Raw genomic sequence first — 18,071 nt, forward strand, 5'->3', positions numbered from 1 at the left:
TTAGTTTGAATGTTTTATCAAATAGAAAACAAGAACAGTGTATTTACCTTGGAATAAAAAGATATTCCCTCTGAATTTCTTCATATTTTGGTATCGAGACTAATGCCTTATTTCATAAAAAAACATGAACTCATATTAGGTTTTGAAATAGTCGTGTGGCACTGATGCTTGACAACAATGAAAGTGATAGTCATTTAGACATGCTTATTATTTTACTGTACAAATTTACTGACTCATAGAAATACATTTACTAAAATAATTAAATGGCTGATGGCTTCTCTCAAAGAGATGTAATGAAGGTTGAAACAAGTAAAGAATTAGTTTTCCTAACTGATATCAGTATGAAGCTGACAAAAGTGATGTTTTGAATTATTATATTCTTCAGATGCTTTTTAAACTATCTTCTGCTGGATAATAGGTAAACCCATGTAGAAGATAGAGGAGAAGCTTTCATTCTTACAAGAACTTTTTACCTTTGTGAATAGAAGGGATGCTGTAACAAATGTCCTCAGAATGTTTTTTTTTCAGCTTCATGATTTCATTTTACTAGAATTATGAAAAGAGGAAAAACAGTATATTTTTCATTTTATCTATATTTGATTAACTGTATTGTGGAACATTTTCATGCTGTCTAGAGTGGCTCTAAACCACAAAACCACTGTCTAGAGTGGCACTTCTTAGGAGTCCTACTACAATTCCTCTTACAAACACTGTGCGCTACTTCTATATGTTGGTGAGGCCATCATAATGGGGAAGAAAACCTTGATTCTATTTGTATGCCTTTCTTAAAGAATACAGAAAAATCAATCTTGTTCATGTGAGTACTTAAATTACATAAGATAATTATAATTTCATTCTGTTTAAAATATAATAATGTCACAGAACCAGAAATGTGATTCTATAGTATTGATTTTTAGTAGTCAAGGTTAAAAATGTTAAATGCTAGTAGTTGCTTAATTTGCTTCTGATTTAGTTAAACTCATTTTCTGAATTCAAAATATAATGATGTACACCATCTATATGCTTTAGCAATATGTCAGATATAAATTTCAGAATGAATGAAGCATGAGCTTAAAAACAGAAACTTTATGAAACAAGCCCATTTATTTGGTCCACAAAGCATCACAGCCATGCTCTAATGGTTCTGAAATCCCTTGCGTCCTGTAAAACACTCAAAGAGTTCATTTTCTTCCAAGCTTACAAATATATCTGAAAATGGAACTTTCTCTCTCTCTCTCTCTCTCTCTCTCTCTGTGTGTGTGTGGGGGGGGGTGGGTATGTGTGCCCTTTTTAAGTATTTGAGATCATATATGATTACAACATTCTTTTCCTTTCTCTCCCTCCAAATTTTCCATATTCCCCTTACAACTGTTTTTCAAATTCTTTGCAATTATTTTTTACACTAAGTATTAGTGCATGCACATCTTTAAAAAAATATAGCCTGTTCCGTAAGTATGTTGTTTGAAAAACTGTTGAAAATAATTTATAATATGATTTGAGTGTGAGAGTAAAATGTTAAAATGAAAGACCAATCTTGGGTGTGTGATACATTTATTACTTCTAATAATTACCAAAAGATCTTATCCCAGTATCATTCATAATTATTTGCCAAAAATATTACAACTAGAAATATCATTCCTATCTTAGTATTTTAACAGTGTAGACAGTTAGCACTGTTTCCATTTTTAAGTTTTTCATTTAATCCTTTGTACTTGGTACATTGAGCACTTTCTCAGTAGATGACATTTAATGAAAGTTTGCTTTTATCTAATCTATCTATCTATCTATCTATCTACTATCTATGTATCTATCTATCTACCTACCTATCTATCATCTAGCTAGCTAGCTAGATATTTAGTAGAGGGAGAGGTAGCATTACTATTCTATATCAGTGTGATAATGGACAAGGAATGAAAAATTAATTTACAGATACCGTGTGTGTTCAGGAAATGTGCCAGGATGATGAAGCTTAGATGGACTCATCCTTGTTTTTCCTTGAGATTTTGATTATCCTAATTATGCTTTTAAAAGAAAAGGTTTTAATCTCATCATATGTAGAAAGTATCAAATATGGAGCAAAAGCTGTGTCACTATTATAAGTGATAATAACATAGTTTAGACAAAACAAGCATGAAGAGTTTTGCATATGACATCTTACTTAGTGCCACATGCATAAAATACTGTCTACTCTTAACCCCATTTGACATAGATGGAGCTGAGAGGAATAAATCATGTGGACATTTGTATTCAGATCTCATTGGCTTATGAACCCGAGTTCTCTGAAATTGGTATTTTGTAACTCCTGTACGTACTAAGAAATGAACCAGAGGATTCCCAATTACTCATGGGAATCACAGAACAAAGAATTCTTGGGGTCAGCAAAATAAAGAAAATGTACTTTAAAATCCCAAGTGATTCTAATGTTTAAAATACATGTTAATCTAGGTTATTCCAGTTTCTTGCTGCAGAAAAAAAAAAAAAAGCAAAAGTAAACATAATTGAGCAAGTGTCCTATGAACAGGATGGAGAATCCTTTGGGCATTTTCTTACTAGATACACTTCAACTGAAGAAAGCATAATGAAAATGATGTAACTTTATACAATAGAGTATTACTCAGCAGTTTAAAAAATGTTACCATGAAATTTGCAGTCAAATGGATGCCATAAGAGAAAAATCATCTTGAATGAGGAAATCCATACTCAGAAAGACAAATATGATATGTATTCACTTGTAAGTGGATTTTATATGCTAATTAAATGGTAATCAATCCACAATCTCCAGACTGAGGAAAGTTATGTAAGAAGGATGGCTATGCCAAGAAGCACGGATCTCCTTAGGAAAGGTAAATAGAATAGATTCTGCAGGAAGACTGGGAGCAGGGAAAGAGAGATAAGAGCAGGAGGGATCCTGTGTGGGAGAAGAGATGAAAGGAGAGAAATAAAAACAAAAAATAAAATAAAACATATGCTAATCACAGTATTCATCTTTTATGAATAACTAAAGCAGCCAACAATGATCTGGATTAATCTATTACTACATATTTCTTGTTATTTAATTAACACATCCTATGATGGTTAGACAAAACACATTTTGTCCAGGTCCACCAAGAAAACAAAAAATAACCAAATAAAGAGCTCTCAAGTTTTTTGAAGGTCAAAAATCTTCAGGTACAATTTGCAAACTCTGTTCTCTGCCACACTGATGACATAATGACCTGAAGACATTTTTGCGTTTCTCACTGAGGCCGAAGGATGATTAAAGATTGAACTTTTCATAAGCTACAGATTCATCAGTATCCCTCCCTGGATCCTATTTTTACTTTATTTTCTTCTGTTTGATATACCAACGATTTTTAAACAGAGACAGGACTCTTTTAGGACCTATATAAAGTCAGTTGGTGATCACACATGCTTAGGTTACATAGCCATGCATCAAGGCCACATCTCCCTGTATCCTGAGCTCCATATTTTTCCTTTGAATGATAAGGTCTGTGGATCTGTGGGCCATAAAATAAATGGTCAGGATCATGTGAGTGCCTTAAATACTTCTATACTACACACGAGGAGACTATTCTTCTTGCATCATATTCACCAACATGGGAAAGGCAGAGTCCTGACTCTGATACCCTGTGACATATTAACAACATAAGAGGTCATTTCCCTTCTTGGAGGAGACAGCCCGTGGTCTGCTTAAAAAGATTATTTTAGCTTATTACACAGAACAAAAATTTTGAAAGACCTGAGAGAAATGTGGAAATAAGCCAGCAGAATGTCATGAGGACTTTTCAGAGACTATACTGGACAAGGAGACACTAGAGTCTTATAAAAATGAATAGTATTTCTGAGGAAAGATTTAGAAGGGATTTATTTTGGTTTTCACAACTAGAATTTAGCACATTCTTTGGTATGTTTTCAGTTAATAAAGGACCAATAACTTAGTGTTACTTGTGTTATTATGCTTATGAAATAGTCCCTATTATAAAATTAATAATAAAATTCCTAAGACAAACATAGCTTAAACTGTTATTAGAAGGAACTAATTCACATCAAGTATCAACAATAAAAGGGGAACGAGGAGATCCACCTGAAATCATATTTGAAAGTGACAGAGCAAATATGCAAACACAGACCAAATACATCTGATATGTTTTTAAATTAATATATTAGTACATTTATATACATACACATATCCTATATGTATATGATATAAGTTATTTGCATATAACTTTTGATCAGGTACATACACTGTAATCATTTTTTTCCTGAGGCATAGGAATATTGCGCTTACCAAAGCTCTGAACCCCTAATCACTCACTTATATTTTCTGTCATTGATTGTATTCATGTTTATGATAAATAGTATAATCAATGGTAAAATACACTTGTTTTATAACATTATATCATAAAACTCAACTACCAAATTTACTGAACACACCTCTTCCATCACAAGTAAACGTCTGCTCTAAAGTGTTGCAGTGATCTAGCATATTGCAAATTATCCTCTGTAATATATCCTGATGTTAATATTGAGCCATAAATTATATCCCTGCATTGGGTATTGCCCTTATAACAACTACAATTTCAAGCTTTTATATGTAATTTTCCTTATCACTTTGGTATAACTATTTCTTTAAATACTCTATGTATGACTTTAATTTTGTAAATGAGTCCACATTAGCCAATGTCATAATGTGTAGTTATCAATGATGCCTTTAATAGTCATATTTGATTGATAAGAATTGTAAACTCTTTGTAGGATTCATCTTCTGGCATATAATTGATTTGAATCTGAGTGCCTGGAGTTCAGCTTCTCTTGAAAAAGCAAGATTTATCAGCTCTGTTGTGATTCAGTTCAGAAAATTATATAAACTGTGTCAGAAATAAGGAAGTTGTGTAACTCAGAGCTGAGATTCTTTGATATGTTATGGGAAAGAAAAATGGCAGTCTTTATGTTATTTATACATCATTCTTAAGAACCAACTGCAGAATGTGTAATTTTTCCATACATATTTGGTTTCCATGTGGACACATAAATGACTCACAAATCAGAAAAATCTAATTTGAGCATGGTTTGACTAATTCCGCTAATGAACATCACAAATTGTTCAAACACACATCTGTTGAACATTATGTATGTGTTGGCCAAATTTTGTTTGTGTGTTTTCAGTTAAGTGCCTTAAAAATATCTTAGCATTTTAACCAAAGACATAATCACACATTTGAAGGGAAGCATTCTTATCAGATAATTGTAATGTTTATATACCAAACTTACTGGGATGATGTTAATCACTTTGGTTCTGGTACTTTAATTGCAATTCCAGTAAAAGAGCTACATCTTGAAAACTTATTCTTATGCATTCATCTTTCAGCAGACAAGATATCTAGTTGAACTGGAAATGTAGATTGCCTTACCACACTGCTTATCACACATAAATTTTGACTCTGTCTTTTGTCTTTGCTTGGCAGAGCATCAGAAGATGTGTCTCTAGCTCTTGGCTAGAATCAGCTCTGTCTAAAACAAATCTGATGAATTCCAAGCACTCCAGGAAGTGATTTTATCAATACATTTAAAAAATGCTCTGACAATTGCCAGTTATCACAAGTAAAAACAAGCTATAGAGTCTGTACCTGGTGTTATAATGTATAAAACAATTGTATTTTAATTAAATATTATTAAAAATAATTTGATAGATTTCTCCATAGATATCAAATCCACTGATTTTTAAGTTTCCCATATTTTCCCATAACTTAAAAATACCATCTACATAGCCTAAGTATTCTTTAGATTATGATTACTAATATAATTTCACTACTGTGTAAATAGTTGTAATATATATTGTTTATGAGAAAGTTGCATATAAATAGTCTATGTGTTTATTACAAAGCTAATGGGGTTTTTAAAACATTATGACCAATGATTGTTTCAAGCTATGGATGTTATACTTGTAAGTATAACGGGACAACTTAATACATTATTGTTTAAGATTATTAACAATTCTTCTAATTTTAATTGAAATATATTTAGAGAACTTGAATTATGACTTATTTTAAAAAGTCCTATGCTCAATCTTGCATTCCCAAAGGCTGTAAAGCTCTATATTTAGAATGCTATGTATAATATTTTATATCTAGAAGGATTGGAAAAGATTGTAAAGACTAAATGAGGTCATATGACTGAAGCCCTAACCTATAGCTTTGGTAGTCTCATGAAAGTCAGCAGGCTTCCATTTGCCTTGTGAGATGCTGGGAAAGATGACTGTGTGCAAGTCAGGAAAATAGTCATCTTCACATAGTGGCATGGCTGGTGCTTTATCTTTGAACTTTCCAGCCTCCAGAAGCATATAGATTATACAAAAACTCTTCAATGTTATTCAACTATATAGTTTATTGCTTTATTATGGTGCATTAAAGAAACTGAAATGATATTGAAGTTTTAAAATATGACCTGTTATTTCAAACTGCTTGAAAAATAAAAATAAGGACACTATTTCATATAAGCATGAATAATCTTTCTAGGTCATCTCAAATATACTCCCAATATCTATTCATGCTTACCTTAATTTTACAAGTACCTATTATGTATTTTAACTTTCTGATATAATTATTAGCACCTCTATAACTTAACTGAAAACTTTAAAAAAAAGATTTATTTATTATTTATATAGCATTCTGCCTGCATGTGTACCTGCACACCAGAAGAGGGCACTAGATCTCATTATATATGGTTGACTGGAAATTGAACTTAGGACCTTTGGAAGAACAGCAAGTGCTCTTAACCTCTGAGCCATCTCTCCAGCCCAAACTTAAAACTTTTCTAAGGTAGACTTATTATCACCTATGAATTCAGTCATTGCTCTGAAAAGAGTTATTAGAAGGCATAGTGAATACTTCGTCATTTTAACATTGATATAATTATACAAAACATTTATATTAAAATATGTTTTGAAACTCTATTTTTCGGTGTTTCCTTGTTTTATTGAATTTCAAACACTTATTATTTTCTGAAAGAATGCATTTAATTATAAATATAATGGCTATGTATTTATAAATCAAGTTTACTATGTCAAAGTTCTTTATATTTTTGTAACAAAATGGAAGCACACATTTTAGCTTTAGATCATCTTACACTGTTTTTGGGGTTCCAGAATATTTGGAATATTATTTCACAGAATTTATTTTCTTCCACATGTCTTGATCTAAGCTACTTTTATGTTACAACTTATTACAAAATTATTGATTTCTGTAGCATCATTGTAGATTTAAATTTTGCCCATATTTCAAATGAACACAAAAGTTTCCAGGCAAGGAAACTGTCAGATGCCACCTTAACCAAGCAATCAAGTCAGTTTCACTATAAATGTGTCAGCTGACCACGCAGCACCTCCTGACAGGATAACGAGCTGCATTGCCAAGTATATCCTCTCTTCATGTGTTCACTACAAAGAGACAAGAGACTGGTCTCCATTCTGAGATATTCTAATGAGTTACTGGTAAAGATTGACAACATAATATTCAATTCTCAGAGGGATCCAGCACTATGAAAGCAACATACATATGAGCTCTTATCTCTAAAAAAGAAGCTGTAGACAATTGACTTAAATTTGCAAAAGAAAAATTTGGTTTCTAATGAATTCTCCAAAGGTATCTTAACCACACACCTAAGGGTAGGTCCCATGCCCAACCATGAATAGCAAATACAAAATGAACTTAATGATAATTTTTGTAGACTTTATGTCTTATTTTGAGCTTTTTTTCCCCCCAGGTCTTTGGCTTGTATACTGTAATTTCCATTTTTGGGCTTTTTTTTTTAGGTTTTGGATCTCTCTTCCCCTCTCACTCTTCCCCACTTTTCTGATTTGTTTGTTTCTTTGTTTGTCTGTTTACTAGTTTTCTAAAGATGGAGAGTAAAAAAGAATAAAGGTGGGTGGGTGGGAGGTGGAGATCATCTGGGAGGAGTTGGAGAAGAAAAACTATGACCAGAACATAGTGCATAAAAATATTTTCAAGTGAAATGTATATGTACATAAGAACTACAACAGGAGCCAGGGAGAAGCTTCAGGCTGTAAAGTGACAGTTGGAAAAGCATAAGGACCTGAGTTTGGGTATACAAAGCTCTTAGGAAATCCATAATTGTTGGCACAAGCCTGTAACCCCAGCACAAGTGAGGCAGGAAGTGACAAGAAAACCCCTGAAGTTCATTAGCCAGCAAAACTCATTAAACTGGTGAGCTCCAGGTTTAGGGCTAGAACCTGTCTTAAAAACTGTAGTGAAGAGGTAGGCATATATCTCTGGCATCTGTTATTCATAATAGCCAGAACATGGAAACAGCCTAAGTGTCCAACAATAGAAGAATGGATAAAGAAACTGTGGTACATATACACCATGGAATACTATTCAGCTATTAAAAAGAAGGAATTCCTGAAATTTGTGGATAAATGGATTGAGCTAGAAATGATCATGAGTGAGTTAACCCAGAAGCAGAAAGACTCAAATGGTATATACTCACTTATATCTGCATATTAACCCAAGGGGCATGTCCCATGAAAGCCTTCAAGTACCAGGAAACTAAGACAGAGGGGAGGACATCCTATTGGGACTCTAGATAAGAGAATCATGGTAGAATGGCAAAGTAGAAGGATCCAGAGGGTCCTAGAAGCCTACAAGTAGAACATTATGATAGGCAGATTTGGGCCCAGGGGTCCCACTCAAACTAAGGCACCAGCCAAGGACAATTCAGGCCATAAACTTCAAACTACCCAGATCTAGCCAATGGACAGGACATTCTCCACAGTAGAGTGGAGAGTGGGATATGACTTTCTCATGTACTCTGGTGCCTCACCTTTGACCATGTCCCCTGGACGGGGAGACCTGGTGGCAATCAGAGGAAGGACGACAGGTTACCAAGAAGAGACTTGATACCCTATGAGCATATACAGGGGGAGGTAATCCCCCTCAGGAACAGTCATAGGGGAGGGGAATAAAGGGAAAATGGGAGGGAGGGAAGAATGGGAAGAGACAAGGGATGGGATAACCATTGAGATGTAACAAGAATAAATTAATAAAAAAAAATCTGGCATCTGCATACACCTACATTGACACATGCATATACAGACAAATACATTCTCTCTCTCTCTCTCTCTCTCTCTCTCTCTCTCTCTCTCTCTCTCTCTCTCTCTCTCTCCCCCAAAAACAAAAATAAACAAAACCCAAAACACTATTAAGCTACAAATTATCCAGGTTGAAAATGTGTAATGAGATAGGGCAAAAGGAAAGCAGGATGCTGGATTGATCTCCTCCTGGAAAAACAATTTATTAAGAAAAATCTGAACACAACTTATTGAATAGTAAATGTGTTTTATACCAATATCAAGTTCACAGTTTGAGTACTTACAATAATCACTTAGGAGTCTATCTTTTGGAGGAACTGAATTTTGAAACAGTAGTTTGAATTATTTTTTATGCTTAAAATTACAAAAAAATTTTAATTATGCCTCATCATTTGACAGATAAAGAGATAAAGTATTTTTTTCAGTGACTTGGTAAAAATTACAAGAAAATTCCAGCTTTAATTTATGTGGTTTTGCTTACTGATTTTCCTACTTGATAAAGATTGCCCAGTATTCCTAAGGGGATAAGACACTTAGCCTATTTTGCCTGAATTTGAATAATCTATATAAAATAAAAGAGAATTCACAGAGGTATTGATGTTCATGCAAACATTTGTTCGTGTATCTGTGTATCAACACTTCTGGTTTCCCCTCCTTCATGGCTAGGGTTTAACTTTAGATTTTACTGCTTTTCTTAGTCATGGTCCCCTGTTCTGATTATAAATCAGATATGCTTTCTATTAAAAAGTCTTTAGTCTTAGCTCTTCAATCGAGCACTGAAATACAGTCTCTCCTAAAAGTAGAGATGCCATGTGTATTTAAGAAGGAAATGATAAAAGAAGGAAAAGAAAGAAATGTAAAGGTCAGGCTTAACAACTCAGGGAAAAGATTTAGTGGGATACAGTATTGAATCTGTTTGTGAAAACTGTCTCAAGCAATCAAACTAAGACTTATAATAATATGATTATTCATGTAAATGGTATAAACAAACAAACATTATCATTACAGGACATATTTAAATATGTTTAAACCAGAAAAATTAGTTTGCTTTATTATTATGTAATTATATATTTATCTCAATGACCCAAAGAACTAGCAGTAAGGTCAATGCTCACGTCAGTGAGGTCATCACATCAGAACATGTCAAAATAATGATAGTTGGCTTTACATATAACCTAATTACCATCATTAGCTTATATCTTGTTTTCTATACTAAAACTTCTATGTAAACACAGTATAAAAACTCTATTTTATTCTTAATTTTTACTCCTTCTTTTACCAAACAGGTGGCAAACAGAATATCAATAAGTTCAAACAGACATGAAAGTAAGAAAGATCATTAATTCATTTCAGTCGGCATAGACTGAAAAGAAAATTTGCAAGCAAAGCTATGTGGTTGTCTGCAGTCCAATCTATCTCCAAATGTTCTCCAAGCTCTCCCAACTTTAGTTTTAATGTTCTCCATTCAAGTCTTAGCAATTTGTCATTTTCATTTAGAAATTACTAAAATAATGAAGATGGCAAAATGAGCTTAAATAATTTTAGGTTTCTGCATATTCAGGTTTTCCCATATTGTGAAAAGCACAAACTTTGAATTATTGATTTCATATGGAGATTTCATATGATAAAAAAACCTGTCTGGAAGTATTTCTTAAAAAGATGATTTTATTTGCATCCCACAGAGCTGATCCATGTCCAGACTCTTTTGAAACCCCCAGGAACTCCAAGTTTCTACCAGCAAGCTAAGAGGATAAGAATAAGTACCTTCACCAATAAACTTGTTACAGATTTCTTACTTAAGAATACCACCCCTTCTTAAAAAAATAACAACAAAATCACCACTGTTCTCTCTTTTTGTTCTTTTGTTTCTTTCCTTTTCCTTTCTTTTTTTTTTTTTTTTTAGGATGGTTTTAGGGTTTTGATTTTTCATGATATAGTGTTTCTGTGTAGCCTTGAGGGTATTGGACTCCCATTGTAGACAAGGCTGGCTCAACTCACAGAGATCCCCCTGCCTCTGCCCTCTGCCTGCTGGGATTACAGGCGTGTGCGTCTGCACCCAGCTTTCTCTTATGTTTCAATCTGACTATAAGCAACATACATGTTTAGAAGACAGTTTTCTGTTTAATATATTTTTTTGTGCACTAGAATCCAAATAATATGTATTCAAGTACGATATGTTTTCCAAGTAACTAATATTTTGAATTTGTTATTTTCTTTTTTGTGTTTCTAACAAATACCCAAGAGAAAAAAATTGGCACCTAATCTCATTACTACAATTTGTTTTCATGGTAAAACTTTCTTTTCTGCAGTAATGAACGCAGCCACAGTGTTAGGAGGTATAGATATTTTGGAGATGGATATGCTGATGAATAATAAAGAAAATGTCTGGGAAACGTTCACCAACATATACAATTTAAAGGCATGTGAGTCAGAAACACTGCATTTCTATGTATTTGATTTCTACTGGGCAACGGGCATAAATTCTCCCTGAATGAGTACAGAAGAAACGGGAGTAGCATAAAAGGCAAGAGTGATGTTAATGATGAGAGAAGCAGACTGTGGAAGGTGCAGGAAGACCATATTTCTGTGAAAGTAATGGCCTCAGGCACAGCCATCGGCTGCCAGCCCATTACAGTTAGGAAAGATGAAAACCACTTAATACCTGGAACAGAGACTTAGTGGTTTTGTAGACAATTTTTTTTGTCACACAGTTAGGGCATGTTAAGTGAGAAATACCAAGGTGAAGGAAAGACTGAGGTGAAAACCGATACCAATGTAATCTGTTGGGTGGGAAATGCGGCCTCCTATGTATGTCAAACAAACTTACTGTAATATGCAGCCCAGGAAGAGCAAAAGAACCTCTTTACCTCATTTGCTCCATAAGAAAACATATAGATAAAGTCCAGCAGTAATTAACCAAGGGGAAAGCACATCATTACTCTCCAAACAGAACTTAATCATGATAATATATCGTCTTATGTGCATTTAGGATCAATAATTGAACAATTTCTATCGTACAAAAAGCAGAGGAAAGCTATCAATAAGGGTCATGTATCATATCTAAAACCACTCGAGGACTGGGAACTGCAGAGATGGCTGTCAGTATAATGCTTGCCTCATACCCACTAGGATCTGAGTTCAGATCTTGATTCCAGGGATGGAAAGGCACAGATAAAGCACAGAGTCAGTCTAGTGAAATCAGGAAATCTTAATGATAAATTTTTATTTCCCATACAGTCAATTGATTTTTAAGGTCTCATGCCATTATTTTACTCTTAGAATTTGAAAATGTGAGGGAACCCACAAAAATTATTTCTAAGTCCATAACTAAGTCCAGCTCAAAATATCATTATTATGAACATTGAAAAATACAAATACTATTCTGTGTGTGTATGTGTGTGTGTAGCTACTTTCATGTAAGGAATAACTCATAATACATTTCATAGAGACTATCAATAGTATTAATTCATATTATGTGATAAAGCAGAATTGTGAAATGTTAACACACTGAATATCCAGTCTAAATATATTTTTAATGTGCATGTGTATATAATTGTGAAGGCTTATACAAAAGAGTGTAGTGCTATTGGAGACCAGAAATTTGTAAAATGCCCAGCTTGAGGGCACGGAATTATACTTGTGACCTTTTCAAGAGCATTTTCTGTCCTTAACCTGAGACATCTCACCAGATCTCCTATTATTTTTATATCATTACTAAGTAGTAAAAATAAACAGTAGATGTCAGTGTTTCTACTTTAGAGGTGAGAAAACAAAAACTTAATGACACTAGGCAATTTACTTCGAATTATACAACCAGAACTAGAAATAAAACTCGTCAATCACTTAGATTATGTGACCTAATAAAGCCATGACATTTATTTAAGTCTACAACTTCCTTCAAAATATCTAAAAAAGATACAAAAGCTGGTTGATAAAGAGTGTGGCCAATTCTCTAGCATGATGCATGTCTTAGAAGACTATTTCATAGTTTCTTTTTCTTTCCTTCTTATCATATGCATTTATATCCACCACACCTTTATATAGAATATTTGGTTCACAGTCCTACAAACACATCTGATCATAGTCATTGAACTACAAGCAAACAAAAGAAAATACATTAATATTTATAGATTCTAGTAAATGTAATAGAATCAAAGTTAGTTTTATCCTGCTACTTCAGATTACTAAGCCCCTAAAGAAACAAATTGTCAGCTCATCTGTACAGAATATATAATCCTTATGATCCGTGTCACCAAGTCTAGAAAGAAATATGAGGTCTAGTACTTTTTGTTCTAGAAAATAAATACCTCAATCCATCTCAAGATGTTAAATTTTTTACTTTTTAAATTTTAGCAAGGCTGAGGATCTAAAATTTATTTATATTTTGTGCACTTCACTAGAAACATTTGTATGGCCACCATTCAATACATATCATGAAAGAAAAAAAAAACACAAACTTACTTGCATGTTTAATGATATATGTCATCACTTCTGACTCTCCGATATAAGACACACACACACACACACACACACACACACACACACACACACACACACACACAAACACACACACATTTTCTGTGATATAGAATACTGTGTGCTGTAAATAACCTACAAATCCTGAGGATCAAGTTCACATCAAATTCAAGTCATTGCTTTGTAACAATGGACCTTCCTCAATTACTTTTGTACAAGGAATTAAGTTAGGATGAAGTAAAAAAAAATGTTGGTACTTATAAAATATTGATGATTTTAGTAGTTGTATAAGATAATGAGTATAAAGTGAATATGTACATTATATTTTTTGGTATTGACATATTTTTTGTTTTAGTGCAGGAAAATTGAAGCCTCTTTTCCAAAATGAGTCTTTCTCCACAGACCTAGAACACACAAACTAACTTTTATCCTGTTTCCCATACAATATAAATCAGTATCCTAAACATTATAAAAATGATAAATATTTTTAAATTACCTTGAACAATGTAGGTATTCATTAACCTTTTCCTAGAATTTTAACCCAATCTTGTGAAAAATCACCAATATTAAACATTTGCCTTTTCATATTTTAAATAAAAATAAATCTACTTTAGAAGTAAATGCATCAGTAACCATGCTACGCTCTATTAGGAAAGGACACTTTAACCTGGTGAGAGGAAAGGAAAACACACAAATGATCTTTCCTATTAATCTTTTTTTTACCAGTGCAAAGTGTCACACTGAGAAATTTAAGACATCATAATATTTTGAAAAGTCTATCACCCAGGAATAAAGATTAAGAACAGTGAGCATCAAGCTATGCTCTCTTGACATGCCCTCTAGGTAAGTGAGTTCTCAAAACAATATTTCCTATCCAAATATTTAGACAAAAATTCCTTATTTGGCTGCTACATATCACCAGATGTATACATCATAAATTGCTCATCATTTGTCTAATAGCTCCTCAAACTGAATTCTACTCATGCTCAGAGTTTACAAAAAGGATATTTTCTAAAGCAGGAAAAAAAATCACAGTTCTTTGAGAAGAAAATAACTAAGAAAATGAATTTTGGACTGCTTATAAGTTAAGTCAAAGAATTTCATGTTGTAATTTGTAATAATAAGTAAGCAGAAGGATACATAATGGTGGATATGTTTACACAGTATCATAAAACAAGCCAGTAGATAATAACCAGCTATATTTGATGCCAGAGGAGCAGATGTTTTCTTCTATGAAATAAATACTGGTAAGTTTAAGATATTCCTGTAAGAGGGTACTAGAAACCTACAAGAAGAACATTATGACGGGCAGATCTGGGCCCAGGGGTCCTACTCAAACTATGGCACCAGCCAAGGACAATACAGGAAGTAAACATTGAACCCCTTCCCAGATCTAGCCAATATACAGGACATTCTCCACAGCTGAGTGGAAAGTGGGGACTGACTTTCACATGAACTCTGGTGCCCCATTTTTGACCACGTCCCATGGATGGCAGGGCCTGGTGGCACTCAGAGGAAGGGTAGCAGGCTACCAAGAAGAGACTTGATACCCTATGAGCATACACAGGGGGAGCAGGTCCCCCTCAGTCACAGTCATAGGGGAGGGGAGTAGGAGGAAAATGGGAGGGAGGGAGGAAAGGGAGGATACAAGGGATGGGGAAAAATTGAAATGTAATATGAAAAAGTTAATAAAATATTTTAAAAAGATGTTCCTGTAAATAACTCTGCCACTTCTCCCCATACTCCTATAAGCAACCTTGATGAAACTTACTGAAACACACACACACACACACACACACACACACACACACACACACACACACACATCTATGAACGTAGATGGCAGACTAGTTGGGAAGGAGAAAGGTATCAGTGGAAGGAGAAGGAGGGAATTTCTTGAATGTGTTAGGTGTGTCTTTGAATGTGGTAAAAATTCATTATATACATATAAGAAAATGTCATAACGAAACTCATAACATTCAATTATATAAACTGACAAAAATTTTCAATATCAACTTGTGAAGAAAACATATTACTGCATTTGTACTATGTCATCTTGTCCTAATTGTGGTAATAAGAGCTAAGCTGTATGAGGTGTATAGTGCTACACCAGGCCTCCAAGATTTAAGAGCATCATTCCTTAATTTATGGCTTCACTGTCCTACCTGACACAGTAGTCAGTAACAAAAATCTAAACTTTTTCAGAGAGGATTATTTTGTCTGTTTATCACACACACAAAAAAAGTTAGCAGCTCTTTCCATCCAACCATAGACACTGACAGTAACCATTTGTAACTTTGAACAACCACATGCCCTACCTTGCCTACATAGAGGGGATCTGAACCCATGTATTCTTCCAGCACGAAGAATTGATTCCACACCCAGCTGCGCTTTGTCCGGGACCTCCCTGACTGGAAATAGGGCTTGGATCGCGACCTTGGCAGCTCTGCTTGACTGGTCCCAGAAAAGCACAGGAAGAGAGCTATAAGCTGTAGAAAATGGCACAACTCTACTTTGCCCAGCTTCATCTTTTTTTTTTCTTCCTTTTTCCTGTGTAAGAGAAAAACCTTGACAAGAGAAAAGGCACAGTTCTAGTTGGCTTCGTAGCTCTTGCCTCCGGCAGTGTGTCAGCTGGGGGTCCAGAGATAATAATTTGTAGAGTGTTGGATTGGAAGAGGTCACCAGTGCTGAGGAGCCGTTGCCAAGGAGTCGTGTAATAGTTACCTAGAACAAAGACAAGAGCTCACGTCAGAAATCAGAACATGTAATCATGCTAAGATTTTAGCTACTAACAAGACTGGATTTCAAGAAATAATATTTGGCTAATCATGAAAATATTAATATATATGCTTACAAAATTACAATAATGGGTGCAACATTTATACATAATGACTGCTGTTTTCAGAATGACCTTCATTCCACAGTAGAATTTTTATGCTTCTTCTAGGGCATTGCATTTAGTCTTATGATTTCATCTACAAAAATATTGAAAATCATTTTTAAAAATTATTTTAAAAGTTAGCCATTTTATAGACCTTACATAAGTTGCATTCATTGGTAGTAGGATGTGAAAAACAACCATCTCAAAACAGAGATAAGCAAGTAAGAAGACTATGTCCTGTTTTACATCTCTCCAGTGAAACTGTAAAGAAAAATAAGGAATATGGTGATTCACAACTGAGGCACACAACAGCAGCTGTTTTGATTTGTCCTGATTTGATTGTGACCATCTGTATAGCTCAGTGGCTTCCATTTTCTACTGTTCAGACTTACTGTCATTTGCACTGCGTAGCATGGATGATGTGCTATTTCACTGTGGTAATTTGTTATTCCATGAATCTTTATTAAATGCTTTATAATATGACTTCTGTATAACAGTGCCTTTCTTCATAAGCAGCTAAAGATCTGACTCATAATACTCAATAAATAGTCAAGAAAAAATGTATTTATGAATCTTATTGATTTTTTGGCTTGCAGCCAGGTCGTGCTTCAGGGACAGCATAGGAAAAAGTCCATACTCTGATATCTACTGACTGCAGTCACAGAATCCTAATTATGAAAGAGATAGAAAATCAGCCTGGCATGGTGGTGTACACCTGTAATTCCAGAACTCAGGAAGGCAGGGGTGGGAGGATCTCTGTGAGTTCGAGGCCAGCCCGGACTACAAAGTGAGTCTAGGACAGCCAAGGCTACACAGAAAAACTCTCTTGAAAAGCAAACAAACAAAAAGAAATAAAAAACCAGTTACAAACTCCTGACACACCCCCAAAACAGAGGCATATGAATTTATAAAAACAATCTCACTCAAATCACTCTGTTGAACTTTGTGAATTCATTTTCTTTCTACAAATAAATCAACAATAGGATGAATACTTAACTCTGTGTGTGTATGTTGTGAGTAGATTAAAAATATCAATAACATAAAGCCAAAAGTTCCCTACATATTAAAGCAGAAAAAGATTTATCTTTAGAGTTTTTATATTTTCATTTTTAACTTTACTGTGTAACAATAACACCTGCAACCAAATACTTTAGACAGTAAAAATTTTAAAGAAAAATAATATATAAAGCAGAAATATGAACATAGAATTATCTCAGGACAAGAATATAAATGCAAACTAACCAAATTATATTACATAGATTATGTTATGCATGAGTGAGGTTCTGATATTGTTTCATTGTGAAAATATACCCAACTTTTAAAATAAATAAACAGCAAATTATTTTTGGAATTCAGAGCATGGGGGCTATTACAAATATATAGTGGCAAAAAATATGGATCTTTCCAGCAGATAAAGATAGATAATTCAGTTTGTGGTTTTAAACTCCATGATCTTGGATAAGAAAAATTATAAGAAACTACTTAAGCTGCAAGATAAAGTCTCAAGCACTTTAATGTAACTGATGAAAATAATCACAGTGACAACAACAATAGCATGTCCCTGATAGGATTAATGAAACAAATTTTAAAATGCTGAGCCTAGAGCTT

The 18,071-nt window shown here is 33.9% G+C and overlaps 1 protein-coding gene across 1 annotated transcript in view; it reads right to left on the reverse strand.

The window, feature by feature from the left end:
* The window catches only part of LOC311591835 (cadherin-7-like), a gene marked incomplete at its 3' end in the record, with an annotated part of 60,697 nt that extends 44,395 nt beyond the window's left edge, over nt 1–16,302 (reverse strand). Inside the window, exon 1 of the mRNA XM_084803452.1 lies at nt 15,901–16,302. Within this exon, the coding sequence (XP_084659578.1) occupies nt 15,901–16,110 (210 nt within the window). The 5' untranslated portion in view covers nt 16,111–16,302. The remainder of the gene's footprint in view (nt 1–15,900) is intronic.
* Between the last annotated feature and the right edge of the window lie 1,769 nt (nt 16,303–18,071).

This window comes from Acomys minous (assembly GCF_964271855.1).
Source record: "Acomys minous genome assembly, contig: scaffold_104, whole genome shotgun sequence".
NCBI lineage: Eukaryota > Metazoa > Chordata > Mammalia > Rodentia > Muridae > Acomys > Acomys minous.